General features: G+C 37.9%; 2 protein-coding genes across 3 annotated transcripts; both read left to right on the top strand.

Annotated features, from left to right (window-relative positions):
- Positions 1-385: 385 nt before the first annotated feature.
- timm10 (translocase of inner mitochondrial membrane 10 homolog (yeast)) lies at positions 386-5,129 on the top strand. Its single transcript, XM_026935305.3, has 2 exons — positions 386-642; positions 4,388-5,129. The coding sequence occupies exons 1-2, from the start codon at positions 572-574 to the stop codon at positions 4,581-4,583; spliced, it is 267 nt and encodes an 88-aa protein (XP_026791106.1). The 5' UTR covers positions 386-571; the 3' UTR covers positions 4,584-5,129.
- A 3,175-nt stretch (positions 5,130-8,304) lies between these two features.
- On the top strand, positions 8,305-19,811 carry unc93b1 (unc-93 homolog B1, TLR signaling regulator). 2 transcript variants are annotated; one of them, XM_026934956.3, is made up of 13 exons: positions 8,305-8,562; positions 9,398-9,517; positions 10,645-10,786; positions 11,896-12,049; positions 12,498-12,659; positions 13,657-13,786; positions 13,891-13,984; positions 14,577-14,701; positions 15,256-15,438; positions 16,429-16,708; positions 17,090-17,208; positions 17,873-17,995; positions 18,548-19,811. In XM_026934956.3, the coding sequence occupies exons 2-13, from the start codon at positions 9,398-9,400 to the stop codon at positions 18,788-18,790; spliced, it is 1,875 nt and encodes a 624-aa protein (XP_026790757.3). In that variant the 5' UTR covers positions 8,305-8,562; the 3' UTR covers positions 18,791-19,811. The 2 variants fall into 2 exon arrangements, with proteins under 2 accessions (XP_026790757.3, XP_053088480.1); XM_053232505.1 differs by lacking the exon at positions 8,305-8,562 and adding an exon at positions 8,669-8,692.
- The last annotated feature ends 403 nt before the right edge of the window (positions 19,812-20,214 follow it).

The following is a 20,214-nucleotide window of genomic DNA, read 5'->3' as shown; positions in this document are numbered from 1 at the left end:
CAGTGCTTGACCTCACTAATGCTCTTTTGACTGAATGGGCATATATCCCAACAGACACACTCCAGAATCTTGTAGAAAGCCTCACCAGAAGAGTGGAGGCTGTTATAGCCACAAAGAGAGGGCCAACTCCATATTAATTCCCATGGATTTGGAATGGGATGTCCAACAGGCTCATGTGCTGTAGGTGTGATGGTCAAGTGTCCACATACTTTTGGCCATATAGTGTATTGTCTTACAGGTCATCCTTATTTACCAAGGGACATGCAAAAAGCTTTGAAATCGCCATATTGTACTACAGTGAAGTACACAGGCTATGTGGTGTAAAAGCTAGTCATTGTACATGATGTATGGAGTGTAATAAAAAGCCTCGCCTATGACAACCTGTTTGCATTGCGCAGGCGCAGAATCTCACGCATGCGCAGTCCAACTTGGTCAGAGGACGCTGGTCAGGTAGCGACAAACCCCCACGTGCGCTTGTGCCGCTCTCCTTTGACTGAAGGTTAAACGTTGCTGTCAGTTTAGTGCATTTCGTCGGAGCTCGGTGGGGTTTTAAACGGGCTGAAAATCCAAGATGGACCCCATGAAAGCGCAGCAACTGGCGGCTGAGCTCGAGGTGGAAATGATGGCAGACATGTACAACCGGTAACGTTTATATCTGCTAGCATGCTAATGGAAGCTCTGTATAAAAGTCCTTCAGTTTGTAACTGTTTTCACGTTAAAACGAATTATCTGGTTTATCTGTTTTAATGCGTTAAACATTGCCATCATATCTAAAATGATTTATTGCTATATTTGAAAATATTCTGAACATGCTAGCTGGCTAACGCCTCTCCTGGAGTCCATGACATTTATAACTAATTCAAACAAGCGCCATGCTGCTGCCTCTCACTTTACCGTAATAAGCTGTGTAGTCTCTAAAAAGACAGTAATATGCAGAATGTTTTGTTTGTGTGTAATTTCCGAAGGCAATGGCTTTTGTGTCCTCAAGCAAACCTTTAAGCAACTTTCAGTAGGTTTTATTGCCATTTCCTCAGTATAACTTGTATAGATTGGGATGTAATGTGGTTTCACAGGACTACATAAAGTCTAAACACAAGACAGTATGAGATGACTTCAGAATATACAGTAAATACACAGATGTAATCTCTTTCTGATTTAGTTTCTAGTGGCAGTATTACAGTCTGCAGCACAAAAGTCACACCAGGAATGCAAAAGCAGTGTTCAAGGTTACTTCAGGAGACAGACCCCCATGTACACTGTACACCTACATCAGGAGTGTACTCCAGTGCTGGAAGGCCACAGTGCTCACATGCACTTTAAAATTCTGCCTCCTTTAACACACCTGACTTCATTCACCAGCTAATGACTGAGACAATCACAGTGTAAATTTGGTGTTAGAAAAGAAGACACGAATCTCTGAACTGTGTGGCCTGAGTCTGACACCCTGGTCCTACATGATTCAGGTTTATATTTCATCTCTGTAAGTGTGCTTTCTGACCGATCATTTATTGATTCACTCGCTCGCTCACTCACTCACTCACAGCATTTAGCAGTCAGCCTTATTACGAGCAACTTGCAGAAGTGCTTTGCATTATTTATCAAAAACCTGTCCTCATACTAGTTCACCAGATCAGGGATTAAAAATACCATCAGTCTAAAATGCCTGTTGGGAAGGTTAGTACAATATGAAAAAGAAAAAAAAAAAAGACAAGCATGACTTGATTTTAATAAATAAATAAATAAATAATAGAGTAACAAAATGCAAACTCAACTACATGGTGAAGAATTCATTTATCTACAGTTTTGTCATGGTTGTGGGGGTCTGGTCCCTATTCCTGGGAACACTGGGCATGTGGCTGGGACATCAGTCCATCACAGTCTAACTTGGGAGTGTCCGTTCTTACCTGGGAAGGGCCGGTGTGGGTGTAAGTTTTCATTCCAAACAAGCAGAAGCCACACCTGAGTCTGTTGAAAGCCAAGATCAGCTGATTGATCAGGTGGAATCAGGTGTGGCTCTTGCTGTATTGGAATGAAAACCTGCACCCACACTGGCGCTTTGTGGATAAGATTGGACACCCCTGCTCTAACTGTATAGCAATGTTTAAAAATACTAAAATAGCCGTATATTAATACGCTACCAGAAATGAGTGTTTCTCAATCCTCATTCATTTTGGTCTGTGCCCTGCTCCGAACTCACCTGATTCAACTAATCAATTAATTATCAAGCCTGAAGTAGTTTAAATTGTGAAAGTAAGAGGGGAAAATACCAAAATGTGCAGGTAATGTTGTGCCAGGAGCATAGTAGAGAAACACTGGGCTAGCACTGTGAGCTAAATGTAAAGGGATTTCACAGAGCAGAGTTTGTCAAACGTTTGGCAGCCAAATACACCTTTGAAATATTTAAGAAATAAAATCCCTGATTTCTTTTTGGTTGTATGACAGGTTAGTTTTCTGAACAGAATCCAACAATTCAAATATTTACCGGCTTATTTATTTATTGGGGAATTTAGAGCTTTTTATTTCTGAACCTTCCAACCACAGAACCTGAAGCAGTTACTCTGTTTTGGGATGCAGAACTGAAACATTCATTAACAGTATTTTTATTGAAGTTGGCATTAATTTCGCTTGTTCTTACAATAATGTGCTTGAAAACAGTAAGGATACAAGGAAGAAATGAGCAACCGTGAGCAACACATTAGTGTGGCAAGCCTAATTATAGACTCATTTAGTTCAAGTGGGAATCTCAGCCAAAGAGCAGCTAATCAACATTCATTACACTCGATAGCAGTAAATAAATCAGGGACTGCCTGTAGACATGGAGCAGTCATATGAAACTCATCAAATGTGGTCTTGCAGGATCAGGACCTATATTGTGTAGAGTTGGTACATTGAAGGTACACAGTACTTGGTACATTGAAGTTTGCTGCTTGGACTCTTGCATACCAATTACTTCATCTAGTTAAATACTATCATGAAGATGTCGTTCAAGTATTGAAATAGTAATTTTTGCCACTAGACTTTTGAGTGCTTGCCATCTTGTCAGTCATATATCATCATGTTAGCATATTTTTAATATTATATTACATTTGACAGCAAAGAAAAAAAACCACAACTTCCTATCCTATCGCATTTCATATCCTCTGAATTTTTTTTTTTTTTTTGAGTTTAAAGGCAAATGCTTGTGTTTAAAAGGCAATGGTCAAGATGTTATTGAAAAACCCTGTCTCTACTTGAAGAATCTGTCACGTGAACTACGTGTGGCTAATTTTAATAAATCTGAATAATTCACCAATAAACCAACTCTGAATATGTGTAACTTTCTCAGTGTAAACACTGATGTAACCTTTGGACTTAATTTGCAGAATCTGAATACAACTCTAACTTGTTCTTATCAATATACCTCAAAAATTACCTCACAGCACAGTTTTCTATCAGAATTGTAGGCATCATTGGTACTTTTGTAACACTCCATTGTTACATACAGAAACAAACAGCTGATTGGAGATATATGTATGTGTGTGTGTATATATGTTCGTATTTTTGTACCAGTTGTCATTTTTCCTTAATTTCTTCATTTTTTCACAGGACTTCTATGTGCTGTTCTGACGACACTCAAACAATTTACTAGGTTATTTCAGATAAGATAAATGTTGCAGATAGACAGTGAAAAGAAATGTATTTTTAAGAACATAGCCTTTATTGTCACATGTGGTACAAGTACAATACAGTGAAATTCCTTTCACATTTTTTAGCTTTTTAGGAAGCTCGAGTCAGAGCACAGGGTCAGCCATGATATGGTGTCTTTGGAGCGGAGAGGGATAAGGGTCCAGTGGCTACAGGGGCTACTTGGCTACTCATAACCTTCTAATCAGTAGCTCAGAGCCTTTAATCACTGATATAGAAATGAATATTTTCTGTGATATTGAGATGTACATTGACACACTGCACACGGTGTGCATTACACACTGCCTGATATTACTCATTTTTATTAGTTACCAACAGACCTTAGGTTTTGGTTGCTGGGACACCACTGTTTACACAGTAATAATGCCATAATTCATGTCCTAGGTAAACATTTATTTTGCTCTGCAGCTAATGTGTATTTGAGATATCATATGATGGCAGGGTTGTAATGAGTTGACACTGTATTGGTGTTTTTGAATGAGTAAAAATATGGCCCTCAGTTAAATACTTTTTTGACATAAAGCACATAAAGCAGGTTTTGCTAGTGTCTCAGACACTCGGAGCCGGGTTCTCTCAACTCTGTCTCCGGGGAATGATGTGAATGTTAGCATTAGAGTTAATTTATAAACTCAAGAAGTGGAATGTTAGTAGGTTTTATCATGAGAACGTGTGCTCAAATGTCTCTATTTTCTTCCTCCTGCAGAATGACCAACGCATGTCACAGGAAGTGTGTTCCTCCTCACTACAAGGAAGCAGAATTGTCAAAAGGCGAAGCAGTGTGTCTGGATCGCTGCGTGGCCAAGTACCTTGACTTGCACGAGAGGCTGGGCCGTAAACTCACTGAGCTGTCCGTACAGGACGAGGAGATGATGAGGAAAGCAGCCGCTGGCACTGGATAGACCTACAAGGACTCTCAAAGAGCAACAAAGTGCGGCCTGGGGTGGACTGGAGAGGGGACAGGAAACGCACATTACGCACATATTACAGACGTCCAAACGAAGTGGAGCTGGAGTATAGTAATGTGCGTGAGAAGACACCTCACCAGTCTTCAGTTAAATCTCTCTATCTCTCTCTCCAGAGTATGAAGTTGTGGTTGGAGTAATAAAGTAACCCAGATTTGATTTGCCCACAGGTTGCTTGTCAAAATGCAGAATCCTTGTTGGAATTGGTAATCAGTTACTGTGACATGATTGACTTACTCATCAGTTAGTGTTTTGTCTAAAATCCCAAATGTATGTGGACCAGGTTGTGCATGATGGACATTACATTTGTGTGGGTTCTCCACTGGTTCTTTACCAGTGGTTTTTTTTTTTTTCTCGTCTTTTTATATTTTTGTTAAAAACACTTCATACTCACACTGTACAAACCATGTGCAAGTATGTTTTATTGTTCATGTTGGAAGACTAATATTTGCTGCATAGTATAATAAAATCTCTTATAATACATGTCCTTTCATATGTGTTATTACAGTTATTTTAAAAAAAGGTAAAAAGGAGGAGGGGGGAAAACATCACAGGGCTCTATTGCAAGTCGAGAAAGTCTGGGAAAGTATGAAAATATTTAAAGGTACACATTTGCAAACCTGGAAAATATGGATATTCAGAAAATGTAATATAGAATCTGATATTGAGGCTCTAAATTTAATTTAGGCTCTTTAAATTTTTTGCATATATGCAGCTTCCCTAATGTGTATCAAATTTCATATTTTCTCTTTTGATTATTAATGACTTTTCAAAAACACTAGAGTACAAGAACACTAAACAGAAAGTCTGGAAAAGTTAATAATCTTGTAAAAATACTAAAGATTTTCACAAAGAATTGTGCGTGTTAGAAAAGGTATTATAGATTGCATTAATGCCCTGTAATAAACCACTGCTTAAATTATTAAAGTCTGAAGTTCAAAAAGTTCAAGTTAAAGTTCATCATCTGTTGACCAAAAGCACAAACCATATCTGTACTGTAGCAATCAACAGATCATACTGAGACTATTTAATAGCTCATGTTATTAAAGACATCCTGAGGGGTGTTGAGGTACTTGGAGCACAGTTTTGTCTAAAATGTCTGAAAGCATGTGTGTTTCAAATATCATAAATTCCCCTAAATAGGCAACAAAATACCTTTACGTTTCCTTTTTGCCTTTTTAGTTTTTAATTTCAGAGCTATAAGGTTAATACATGTAACAAGTCATTTTGTTAAAGTGATTGAAATTTATGTGCACTAATTAGCACTGTGAGAGAACTAAATGCTGAAATCATCTCTGACAGACTTGCCTGAGCCTGTTTCTGACACTGTGTGACATACTGTTAGCAACAGTAATGAAGAAAGCTGCTAAAAAAGTCTCGAACTGTAGTTGTAACCATTTAACCATGTAACCTACTTCTGATTGCAAATATGTACTCATACTGTTCATTAAAATGTGCAAATTGTATTATTAAGTGGTCCAATTTACATTTCATTAGCTTGCATCCCTCCTGACCCAAAATCTTCCCAAAGGATTTCATTTTGGCGTGTGAGGATCCTGGCAGTATGTTTACATCATGATTGGTGCCAAGTAACCTGAGAAGCAAAACTGGATACCAAACTTGGCTGAAGAGCTATATTTGCACTAAGTTGATCATCTATGCAATTTATTTTCTCCTCCAGGTGTAATTCTCAAATATTTGATTTATCGATCCTCTTTTCAGTATGATAGAAGAGCTCTGAGCACTGAATAATACACACATCCCCAAGCGCTCTGCAAGTTTTTGCTGCTAAGTTACATGAAACAACATGGCTTAAAATAATATTATGTTCACATGCAAAATCTTTGGCATAAAATCTATCAGTGGGTTTGACAATATGCTCTGATTCAATACCCATTTTGGTTTCAGGGCAATATCAAGGCTAATACTGATACTCAGGATCAAATCAGTACTTCCCAGTGTATCAAGTGATTGAAATTTCTAGTTGAGGGGTGTTTTCAGTGGCTTTTACTGCTTGCAGGCAGGGAATTACAAATTGCAACTTCACCTTGAATGCAGCATAAGAAATTATATTTTACCAAAATGATGTGGAAAGATTTTTATGTAGGTTAATTGGCTGTCTGAGGCAGCAGTAAAATCAGTTTGCGTAAAGATGCCTAACGCCTTGATAGCTATTTGTGATTTCCTCACAAAGTGAATTTCATGCTTTAATCAGGATAAATACTGGACAAGATATGTGCCATAGTGAAACAGAAGCCTAATCAATACAGTTTTCTAATCAGCTATAAGCTATGTCTGTGATGCTTCTGTGCCGTCACAGTCATCAAAACTGAGAAGAGTGCTTACACACTAACTGCGGACAAAGCTGTAAAATCTTTACAACAATTTAAATTTAGCCAACAGGACTTAATATAGTAATCAGGGATTATTTCCTCATTATTTCCTTTTCACTGTTGGAGGAATTTAAAATGCTAATTTTAAACTTTTCTTATGATTGAGATACTTAAAAAAGAAACTTACCCTATATGGCCAAAAGTTTGTGGACACTTGACCATCACACCCATATGTGCTTTTTGAACATCCCACTCCAGACGTCATCCCCCCTTTGCTGTTATAATAAGCTCCACTCTTCTGGGAAGGCTTTCCACTAGATTTTGGAGCATGGCTGTGGGGATTTGTGATCATTCAGCCACAAGAGCATTAGTGAGGTCAGGCACTGATGACCTGGGCTGCAGTCGGCGTTCCAGTTTATCCCAAAAGTGTTCAGTGGTGTTGAGGTCAGGGTTCTGTGCAGGAGACTCAAGTTTTTCCACTCCAACCTTGGAAAACCATGTCTTCATGGAACTCACTTTGTGCACAGGGGCATTGTCATGGTGGAACAGGTTTGGGCCTCTTAATTCCAGTGAAAGGAAATTGTAATGTTACAGCATACATAAACATCCTGTACAATTGTGTGCTTCCAATTTGTGGCAACAGTTTGGGGAAGAACCACATATGGGTGTGATGGTCACGTGTCCCCAAACCTTTAGCCATATCGGTTTTTCAGTTCAGGAACACTCATAGAACTATATACAGTACTGTGCAAAAGTCACATGCAAAGAAATGCTGTAAAGCAAACATAAATTAAATGTTTATACATAAAAATATTATAAAGAGTAGTAAACAGTGATACACTAAACAAAGCCAATATTTGGTGTGATGACCTTTTGCTTTTTAAAAATCCATCAGTAGTCTCCCATACACTTTGTGAGGTTTTATGAGGAAATTAGATGGAAAGTTTTCCTGAGCATCTTGAAGAATCAGCCACAGTTCTTCTGGAGGTTTTTTTTTTTTTGCATGTATGTATGCAAAACCCAGCAATCTGAAAACAAAAAAAACATGATGGTGTCTTTTACATAATATGCTGCTTTCTTTACTGACATACAAACACATTTCTGTAACATTTCATAGTTTTTTTGTAGTTGGAAAAATAATGTTTGGAAATATAAAATGTTTTTGTAGTGACTCAATAATGCAGAAGTCATCGTGACTAATCTCATTCACTTTTGCACAGTACTATATATAGTAGAAAAGTTACAGTTCAACCACGTGAAGGGTTTCTTCACAATCTCTTTTAAAGCACCGCATTTCCAGTGGCTCAGACTTGAGCACAGCTTCATCCGGGTCTTGTCAGGAAATAAGGGTACTGTACCTTTAAGAGTGCGCAACCCAGAGAGGGAAGTGAGAAGGAGTAACTTTTTCGTTTCCCCTTCTCTGATTTAATTTGGGTTTAGTGTTGCAGATAAAAAAAAAGGGATGTAACCTACCATGACCAGGATTAGTTTACGTTTGAAAATAGACCCGTTTAATGCATGATCTCTTCTTTTGTCTGTGTGTTTGCTTCAACTCTCATAGGAGGTACAGGATCTCAGTCTAGGTGAGTAGTTTTGCAATATTTGTTTAATAGTAGCGCAGGTGGTTTTCCCCCACTGTAAATAATCATCCACATGTTAATATTCCAACAGAAACCAGTGGGAAATACATGAGCAACGAGCTTCAAATGAGTGGTTATTATTATTATTATTATTATTATTATTATTATTATTTGCCATGACAAAATGGTTGTGATCAGCTCTTAATAAAATTGTTATAGTTATTATTTAGTTATTAGTGTTATAATCCTTGGTTTTCAACTGATTAAACTGAGTTCAATCCTCAGATCATCTTGAATCCAACTGCAGTTTTAACACAGGAAAGCACTAGGAAAACTGTTGTTAAAAAGGATCTAATGTATTGAATCAATACTATAGTCACAGTCTAGTTGGTTTGATTTCTAAACTAACTCAGTAAAAGGTTTTAATGCTCCAGTAAATACGGTAATACATATTTACCTAATCATAAAATAAACCCGAGCTGTGATCATAAATCAATCTGTAAATGTTTGGGAACACCCAATAAAATGTAATGACTAATTTCTAAACAAAGTGGTAAACTTTACGATTTGTTTTTGTGGAATGTTTCAGAAATGTATATATTTACTTTCAGATAGTAATTTTTCAGTGTTGCCTTTTGCACGTTATAACTGATAATTACAGAGTAATGTTCGTATGATGATGGAGAAAACTCAATCGTCATTATCCTAATTAAATTATTATTATTATTATTTTATGTCCGGCTGTAGACAGTAACCCTGTTGCTGGTAGTTTTTGTAGGCGACGTAAAAGGAATGGAGGTAACATGTGTTTTATGGTATTCTGTATTTTGGCCACCAGATGGCAGCAGTGATAGAAGAAGACAACGTGTACAGAGAGGCGGAGTTACAGGAGGCGCCCTCTGCTGACCATCAGGATGAAGTACAGCTTCCAGGACCAGAGGGCAACATCCAGGGCCAGGTATAGCCAAGATCCAAAATCCTTCATTTTCAGTAACTGTTTTATCCTGGTCAGGGTTGCAGTGGATCTGGACTTAATCCCAGGAATGCTGGGAATGATGCGAGAATACACCAGGTCCATCATGGGGCACGATGCACACACATATTCTTCACAGGTCTACCAGCATGTTTTTGGTAAGTGAGTGATAACCTGAAAACCCAAAGGAAACCCAGACAGACATGGGGAGCACATGTGATACTCCGCACAGACAGTAAGAGGAGGAACATTAACCAGGGAGCCTGGAGATTAACAGTAAGAATCTTATGCTAGGCTTAAACTCCATGTATACAGCAGTGTATTGGTTTATGCAGGACTGAATAGTGTACTGTTTGCAATACTGACTGCACAGATGTACAATTTCTGACCAATTATGAATCATGTTTGCTGTGTGACAAAATAAAAGATAAAAATAATCTCTTTTACGGTGTGCCATGGTCATCCTGACTAACCTCGTTCACTCCATATGAGACTCTGTGGGTGTTCTGATGAACAAATATAAATTATTTTGGTTGACTAAACGTAGGCCAGTCACATCAATCATTTTACATCAACAGTTCATCAGTGTGTCTTTAAAATGTGTCCAGTATTTACAAAAGCTGTACGGTATTTTGTCCATGTTGTGCAGCTCTAGCACTATGCTACGTTACCTGTGTAGTGGTTATTAATGCAACCCTTTGCTAAAATTGTAGTTTAGTGTAGTGTAGTTATTTAAGTTTTGAGTTTCTTTAACACCACACAGAACTATGAGAAAAATGCTTTTTTTAATGATTAAATCCTTTTAGGATTGTGATTTGATTGCATTCAGGGTTATCAGTGTGTGAAAACTGTCACTGCAGCTGTTTTGCCACATGTTCTTAAGAATCAGAGAGCAAAAAAAGCCTCATTGAGAGTCAAAGTTAGTACTGAATATGCAAGTGGCAAGTGTTTTAAAGTCAAATATGCAAATATCCAAGGAAAGGCAATGGAAGCTGATTAAAGTTTGACAGCTGTCATGCCAAGCAAAGATCACTGATGCTGATCACCTAAAATATTCTTTTCAGCATTGGCTTATGAACCCATTGCCACTCTTTTCCCTGTTTGTCTGTCAGGTAGAGGAGTTTCTGGGACCCCATCCAGATTATGATGAGGAAGAGGAAGAAAGAAAGTATTACAGGAGGAAGAGGCTGGCTGTGGTGAAGAATGTTCTGGGGGCCAGCTGTGGAGGCATGATCGTCTACAGCGTTTACTTGGGTTCGTTTCTCCTTACTACTGCAGATCACAGCGCTGTCGAATACTCGATTCTGATGGGTCAGAAGGTGTTGATTTAATCTTCTGTAACAGCAGCTCTGTTCACATGGACTTTAGAGGATGTTCAATCTAAGGCTAATAATAAACAGATTATAAAAACATGTTTTTAATTGACAAAAATATATAATTGGCGATGTGGTGAAGATTTCTGCAAGAAGATATTTCTCCAGTGTGAACACTTTAACTACAATATTCAGTGTGTTTTCCACCAGAGAGAGTCTTCAATACAGAGGAGTTTATGCTTTCTGATTTCTCTGCGAACTGTGTTTTTGTCCTATTAACTTTAATAGAGGAAAAGAGAGTGGCTGGTGAGGGAATGCTTGGGGTTTAAAGATGCTATTAAATAAGTGATAACAGGAACTCGTCTGACAGATGTGCTATAATATTAAATGTGCCTATTTCTGTTACTTTAAATATTAACTATTAATTCATAAACTTCAGGGTTGTACCATTAACAGGGTGGCACCATTAGCTACCATTAATTTGTGTCAGGCTACATCACACCACCCCGTCGCTGATTACTTTTCAGTAATTATTATTTTTTATGTTTTATTAGTTACTTAACACTTTTCTGTTCTGCTCAGGGGTAAAATTAATTAATACTGATAATTAATTTTAATAGGAATATTATTGATATTATTTAATATTATGGATATGATAATATTGATCATAAATAAAACTAATATTGCAAGTGATATATACAGAGTGACAAAAAATAATAACACATTATATGTACCACATATAGTATGTTTGAGTATTAGCATGAACCTTATGCAGCAATATTCCATTTAAAGGTGTGATTAGTGATTTTTAAATCATAACATCTTTTGTAATATTTGGTGAAGTTCTTCTCACACTACAGCAGCTTCAGTAAAATATCTGCTCACAGGAAAAACTCCGGTTTCTGTGGCACCTCAGGCTCTAAAACATGAACTGGATCACAGACATTTACACAGTCAGGACAAAGAAACTGCAAACTTCAGCTAACCTCTGCCAAAATTACTGACAATACATTTAATGTAATGTGATTTGATGTGCATGGTGTTTCACAGGTCTGCTGCAGATGCAGCTGATTCTGCACTATGATGAAACCTACAGAGAGGTGAAATATGGCAGTCTGAGCCTGCAGGATATCGACAGCAGGGTGCTGATGGGCATCAACGTCACTCCTGTCGTAGGCCTGCTGTACACACCTGTACTCATCCGGTGAGCTCTTTTTTCTGTCACTTGGTCAGTCATTCTGGCTGTCTCTCCTTCTGGCATTCTGTCTTTTAATGTGCTCTACATGTCTCACCTTCCTGGTGCTGCTGGGACTGTGATAAATTGATTATCGCCTTTGACTTGCTGAATATTCATTGCATGAATATTTAGATGTTTCTCACCGACTCTTAAGAAAAAATTGGGTTTCTGCTTAGAGCACCTTGCGTAATTAGCAACTCGAAACCATATGAGTTTTGCATACCAGTGTAGCACAATTAGGAGCACACAGTGATTTCTGTTCCATGTGTATCAGATAAAACGTCGGCCTTATTTGTTTCTCTCCATCATCTTTTTCTCATTGCATATCACACCTTCTGCATTCTGCATTAAGAATAATCTTGAAATCTAACTCTCTTTCAATCTCTCTCTCCGTCTCTCTCTCTCTCTTTCTCAGGTTTCTGGGCACCAAATGGATGATGTTCCTTGCCTCAGGAATCTACGCACTCTTCGTCTCGACCAATTACTGGGAGCGGTACTACACCCTGGTACCATCAGCTGTCGCCATCGGTGTTGCTATAGTCCCACTCTGGGCATCTCTGGGAAACTACATCACAAGGTGGAGTAGCTGGAGGTTTATCAATGGCAGAATTGTATTACTGGGTCAATAAATTATTAAAATAAGTGCTGGGTAAACAAGTAACAGAAAAAATAATGGATGATTTATTAATTTTTATGTAAAAGGACTGGGAGACAGCATGCTTTTCTATCTCTATTTACTGCAACTTTAGCATATGAGATATTATCATGGGCAAGAATTTTGACACATTTACCTGATCTGAGAGGAGAACTGAAACCTCAAAACACACTTATTATGGTAGTCTTAGGGACTGTTGTTGAATTCCATCACTAAAAGTTTAAAATACATTTTAATATATCTATAAAACTCAAATTCAGTAGAGGTGTTTAGATGAGACTGACACTGTTATTATAGAGATTTTTAACTGTGCGGAGAGAGTGGAGCAATACAGAAAAAATTGCCGTTACTTATGCTTAGTCAAAAGTTTTGCTATATTTACATGGCATGAGGAGGAAACTTATGCACATCCATGTTTACTTTAAGCTACACTGACAAATAAATTAGATTTCTGTCTGAAAAAGGAGTATCACCTCTAAAAAGACAAATTATATGGATTTGGAACCAAAGTTAGAAACACCTTTTAATAAAGAATAAAAATGTATTGAACCACTGTTCTTAGACTTTCATTAAAGGTGAGGTTGAAGTAAATGTTTGTATGTTCCCAGTATGTGGCAAATTTATTGCTGATGGTAATCACATATATACTACAGCTGTGGAAGATGTTTTAAATCTTAAAGTGAATTAATAAGTCCTGATCTACTGCAGACTTTGTTGCGATACAGTAATATTACATAGTAATATTAATTTACCAGCAGTTTTCACACTTAGTGTTTTAGAGTGTATCATTTTTCAACAACCCAGATTCAACTTAACAAACAGAGCTGAAAAAGCACAAGTAATAGAATAGTTATGTTGTCTAGGATAGTCTAGAATAGTTATATTGTTTGTGTGTGTGTGTGTGTGTGATGTGCTATAGGATGGCCCAGCAGTACTATGAGTATGTAAACTATAAGGAGGAGCATGTGCAGGAGCAGAAGCGAGTGCCAAAGGGAGCTTGCCATCGTTATGTCATCATCTTCCAGTCAATCTTCTACATCTTCTTCCATGTGAGTACAGATATGTGGATTTGTGCCTGTGTGTATGAGTCAGGGTATTCACACAAGCATGCAGGTACATTAACTTCTATATTTGTGTGTGTGTGTGTCTGCAGCTGAGTTTCGTGTTTGCAGAGTTCCCCATGGTCTTCTTCCTCAACAGTTTTCTTAGTGACTACAACCACACTCTCTACAGCGTCAAACAATGTGGTAAATTCAACTCCTGATCTCTAATATAATACTATATATAATCTAATATTCATTCATTCATTCACTGAATTAATGTGAAATGCTGCACAGACAGTAACCCAAGCTCAGGATCTGAAGCTGCCATTAATCTAATATTGTATAATAATCTACAGCTACCACTATCATATAAGTTGCTTTGTAGTTACATAATTACTGACTGTAGTCCATCTGTTTCTATGCACAATTTGTCAGCCCTCTTTACCAACAATCACAATGGAACTCCACCGAACTACAACTGAGCAGATAGTATCTGGGTGGGGTAACATTCTCAGCACAGCAGTGACACTGGTTGTGTGTAGTCCTGGTCCCTGTGTATCAGCTGCAGCAGCATTGCTGGGACTCACTGCTCAGTTGAGAAACAGCTCAACATCCAGATATTTCAGAAGGTGACACTGATGAAGAGCTAGAGGACAGTTAACACAAATTATGCATGGAAAAGCTCTCTAACTGCAGACCAACATACTGAACTAACGACATAGATGTGACTAATATAGTGGTCAATAAGAATATAGTCATTACACCATCTCTTTGTTTCTTTCTCTTGTTTGTTCAGGTGCTGCTAGCAGCGGGGTGATCAATGGTTTTAATAAGACCGTGCTGCACATTTTGCCTCGCTCTTCAGCTCTCATTATAGTAGAGAGTGTTCTAATGGGAGCTGCCTTCATTGCCATGATCATAGTAAGACCATCTGAAACTCTCAGACTCTCACATGTACATCATGAGCTAACTTTCACACCACTGTCATGGTCATGTCATGGTCATGTAGTATAAATTATTTAGCTTAAAAAAGAGCTATGAGACTGCAACTGCCTCTTTTCTATTTTGTCTAATAAACACTATTTATTTGTTTTTAGTTTTATAATAATTTTATAATACAATGTGGAGGTTGGCTTCACATGTCTTGGATGAGAGTCAAGCATGTGTCAAGCATGTGTTAACCTTCACCCTCACGGGTTGGCAGTATAATAGGGGAGAGCTGGCTGGTGGGTGGGAATTGGCAGGTAACCAAATTGGCAAGAAAATGGGAAAAAAAGTGGAATGATCTAACGTAATGAATATGAATAACTTTCTGTAAAATAAACAAAACACATTTCATCTTTAACCCATGACCTATTATAAGCACAGATCATCCTTTAACACATTCCACTTTTGTAACAGTGAGGCTAAAGCATGGAAGGGGGCAGATGGTTTTCTCAGGACTTGTACAGTAACAACACGTTTCTGTCTCCTAGTTCCTGGCTGTGTGTGGTGCTGCATATCGTCCCACAGAGGAGATTGACCTGCGCAGCATCGGCTGGGGCAACATCTTCCAGCTGCCCTTCAAACACCTGCGTGACTACCGCCTGCGCCTGCTCTGCCCTTTCTTCGTCTACTCTGGCTTTGAGGTGCTCTTCGCCATCAAAGGACTCATACTGGTGAGCAATACAGAACAAATGATGGCGGGTGTCTGCCCACCAGATAAGGCATGTTGTAAGAGCAGAAGAAATCAAAGAATATGTTTCATCACTGAAAGTTTCAACATTTCATTCATGATAATTTCACTTAGCTGTTATTTTATCTATACGCCAAAAGGTGTATAACAGTAGCTCTTACAGTAGTGCTTTCTGCAAGGCAAATCATACTATTGTAACAGCATGCACAGGGACTAATATGGCTGATGCACCCCATAGTTTAAGCCTAATAATAAAAGTATTAAAACATGCTGTAATACAACAGAGAAAAGCGTACAATTGTTAATATGATGAAGTTTTCTGTAAGGAGAAGTTTATTTACCATTTATTGAAGGAGTCTCCAGTGTCAGCACATTGTAACAGTGAGTACGTTTTCTGCCACGGGAAAGTCTTCAGGACAGAAGAATTGGCGTAAGTGATTACAGGCTCTAACTTTTGTTAAATTTAACTTTAAATGGCTAAATGTACAATGCGTCATTCATTAATAAACAGAAATTTTAAGTGTTGGCAAATTATTGTGGTATAAGAGGAATAGAACACTTTGGGCATGCTGTTATTGGAAAATAATCAACTTTGGGGTGGCAACAGTAACTCCGCTTCACCTCAGGCCACATTGATTATTTTCCTGAAACAGCACATGTTATGTCATCAAGTTTTAAAAAAACACTTTTTAAATTTATAGACACACATTTACACAGTTGAGGGCATTCCCTAATGGTGTTTGAATGAAAAAAATGGAAAGCTACCTCTATTTTACAATTTGTCTACAAAAAATAACAATAAGTTAAAAATTAAATATTTCTGTATCTGGCAAAATCATCGGAAATGGTTTGAAAATAAATATTGCTGTGATTCTCTCACAATAAGTATTGGAAAAATGTTTTTTAAAAAAATGTGTCCTGAATTCTGAACACTTTCTCTCTCCTCCCTCTCTGTCTCTCCTGTGCCCTTCAGTCATATGGTGTGTGCACGGTGGGGATTGAGAAGCTGTGGCAGCTGGTGATGGTCTATGGCCTGTCATCCTCAGTGTGTTCGTCTTTGTCGTTAATGCTCCTCCAGCCGCGTTTGCCTCGGCCCGTCATGCTGCTGGGGGGAGCAGCTGTTCACCTGATCCTGCTTGTGGCTCTCATGTGCTGGTCCTCTACACCGAAAGATCCTCAACAGCTGCCCGTGCTCCTAGTGCTGGCTGCCCTCTGGGGCCTGGGCACTGCTCTCAACAAGACTGGGCTGAGCAGTGAGTAGCACACACACGCATATACACACAAACTCACAGTAGTTACCACGTGTATAGTTGATTAGTCAAAAAAGTTTTAGTGTCCAGTGCTGATTGACTTCATTTTTGTTAGTGAAAGATTTCATACTTCATATTTGAAAATTATTAAAAAAAAATTTTTTCTGGGAATGTTCAATCATGGTCACATAATGACAAGTTAAGCTCATGAGGACACAAATCTTGCAGATGTAAATAGAATATAGAAATAACAATCAAAACTTTGTTTATTTATTGCAAGGTATAATCTACTCTTTGACACTTGAATGAGACTAATGTGAAATTCCACTAATAGCTTTCTCCTCCTCTGTGTGTGTGTGTGTGTGTGTGTGTGTGTGTGTGTAGCTCTGCTTGGTATGCTGTATGAGGATAAGGAGCGCTTAGACTTTGTCTACACTGTTTATCACTGGTGGCAGGCCATCGCCATCTTCATTGTGTACCTCTGGTCTGCCCTGCCTATGAGGGTAAAGATTTGTGTGTGTGTGTGTTTGGGGAAAGGGGCGGGTGCAGGGGGAGTTTACCAATTATCACATTTATTCAGCTAATTTAGGAATATATTAATTGTATTTCACTTGTATCGTTTATCATTAAATTAATTGTAAATCAACTAAGAAATCTGAGAATTAAAATAAGACTGCTCCTTAGTGCTTAATGTAAACCCTGTGAGATGATCAGTTCATCAGTATGCCACTACAACATAAACAGTTCAACATATGAATGTGGAGCTTATGACTCAATGCACCAGAGGCACAAACACTGATATCTAATCTATTAGATTATTAAATCATAAAGGTTTGATTGAGTGAAAAAAGCCAAGAATAGTCATCTCAGTTAAAATATTATTGATTTTATACTACCACGCGATACACTATCCTGATACACTCATGCCTCTGTAATCCTAATGGGAAGGTCTATTGAATTAAAATGAACACACTTGATTTATCAACAGCATGCTATCATTTAGATGAAAATGCCAGCACCTTTAAAAATATAAAAGAGTTTTACCAGAATTATTTTAACAATAAGTGTTGAATGTTACCTATAATTACAGTAATGGCTTTCTCACTTTTCTTTCCCCTCCTCTTCATCTTCATCTCTCTCTCTACCAATCTGGTCATCCATCTTTAGGCCAAACTCGCCATCCTATTGGTTACTCTCCTGGTTGCAGGCTTCTGTTATTTACAGATGGAACGTCGCCTAGAAAAGAAAATTCCCTTCAGGTTGCCACGGATTCCTCGTCCACGACACAAGGTGAGTCACGCACACACACACACACACACACACACACACACACACACACACACACACACACAAACAAAAATGCATATACACACCTGTTATTTAATACTGAGCTGTTTGTGTTAGGTTGTATAGAGAAGTGGATTATGGTAAAGTATACAATTAGTTGTAATTACTTTAATGCTGTGTGATATTCAGTACACTAAAAAGGAAATTGTTGTCTTATATTTATTCATGCTCAGAAGAAAAGTTAAAAAATGTACTTTTCTGACCTTAGAGTAAAGGTTATGGTCTTTAAAATTGCTTAATGTAAATAATTGAACTTTCAAAACCACTGTTGCACCTTTTAGAGGACATTGTTAATGCCCTCGGGGACAGAATTGTACCTAGGCAGTAGCTTTTAACTGGAAGTGCTGATGGTTTTACTTAGTGGTAATTCCTCTGATGTTGAGGTGAAGAATTTTAATAGTTTGGAGGTCAATGTACTTCATTACTTATTACCAGTGTCACATGTGTGCTGGTTTCACTTCCCCATGCTGACATTAGACACATCCTTCCATGTAGGTCAAAGGTTATCGTTACCTTGAGGAGGAAAACTCTGACGAGTCTGATTCAGAAAAGAGTGAAATAGAGGAGGAAATTGAAGAGGCCAAGCAGAATGAAGAGGAAAAGAATGGGGATGTGGGATCGCAGGGCTCTCATTCCCCAGGCCCTGAGAGGAACAGGATCCGTGGTCGCCGACGGAAACGTGATGATGCTGCCTATGAGCAGGCAGGGGAGAGGGAGGAGTATGCCCAAGCCATCTGACATAATGCTGCGTTCTGTCTGAACACATCCCTACAGATCACATATGAATGAATGAATGAATGAATGAGTGAATGAATGAATAAATGAAGTCGAAAGACTGTTCAGTTGCAGATGATGAATGTAGTTTTGAGGAGAGACCATGAAACTTGGTTTGCCTGGTACTTTTACAAAAGAAAGTGAAAAGTTCTCAAGTAATTCAGTGAAAAGTGAAGTGAAAAAAGGAAATAGCCGCAACCCAGTAAGACCAGGTGCTCTTTCAATATAGTAACGGTCAGTGTCATATGCTGGAGGTTTTTGCCTCCTGCTTTTCACTCATTTCCTTTTTTCACTGAATGCCTTTTCAAGTTTTTGCTTTTTTCTGCTTCTTTTCAAGCAGGTCTGTAATTACTTCATTTTACAGAGACATTGTGATTTTTTCCCCTCCTTGCTCTCAAAGCTTCTCTTGGGCACTGAGTTTTTGTTTGATTCTATACACATCCAGCCAAAAGTTTGGACACAATAGGTTGAATACACTTTTACATGGTGTTATGGACATTTTGATAAATGCTTATGGTTAAAATTTGCTTTTAATACATGTAAATAGTGAAAAGTTAAATCCCATGTACAAATGTAATTTTATTATGATTTTTTTTAATTTAAAGTCAGACAACTCAGAAGAAGCAGCCAACATGTGCTTGCCCTATTTGGGAAATTTAAGAAAAGCCTCCTGGGTAGAGCTCCTTCATGAAGCTGGTTGAGAAGCTTCTAAGAGTGCGTAAAGTTTTATCTGGAATACGTTTAAGAATTTAAAATATAAAACAGTTTAAGAGAACCTGGTCAGAATAGTTCATTTGTTTAATCACTTTTCTTGTTCTTGTCCATATGTGTTATTTCATAATGTTAAAAAAGCATCATTATTATTCTAAAATAGTAGAAAATAGTAAAAATAAAGAAAACCTTTCCATGAGCAGTTGTGTCCAAATTTTTGATTGGTAGTGTACTGTATATACAATATATATTTAAATAAAAATAGATATTTCTACACTCGTATGGCTATGGATTTTTTTTTTTAGCCAATGACAGACATGCCTGCAGCCATATCCACACAAATTCACTCACTCAGTCTCCTACGCCCTGACAAAGTGTTTAGCTTTGGCCATGAAAGCAAATGTGAGGTGAATATACATTCATTAGTCATTGACAGGCCTCTCTTCCAGTGGCTCTTGCACATATCCATCTGTCACGTATGGCAGTTATACGTCACAACATGTCAGTGCTTGTGAACTGGCCCAACTGTGCATATTTTCATGAGTATGTGTCTATCCTGTAAACACTGTATGTCAGGCAGGACCACGAACAGGAGCTTATAGTGTAACTGTAGTATCGCTATTTAATTTTGAAAAAAAAATAAAAATAAAAAATTATTTACATGTCTATACAATTCA

The sequence above is a fragment of the Pangasianodon hypophthalmus genome, chromosome 3 (assembly GCF_027358585.1).
Source record: "Pangasianodon hypophthalmus isolate fPanHyp1 chromosome 3, fPanHyp1.pri, whole genome shotgun sequence".
In the NCBI taxonomy this organism is placed as follows: domain Eukaryota; kingdom Metazoa; phylum Chordata; class Actinopteri; order Siluriformes; family Pangasiidae; genus Pangasianodon; species Pangasianodon hypophthalmus.
Note: the sequence above shows the minus strand (reverse complement) of the source record. Positions and strands in the feature narration are given on the sequence as shown.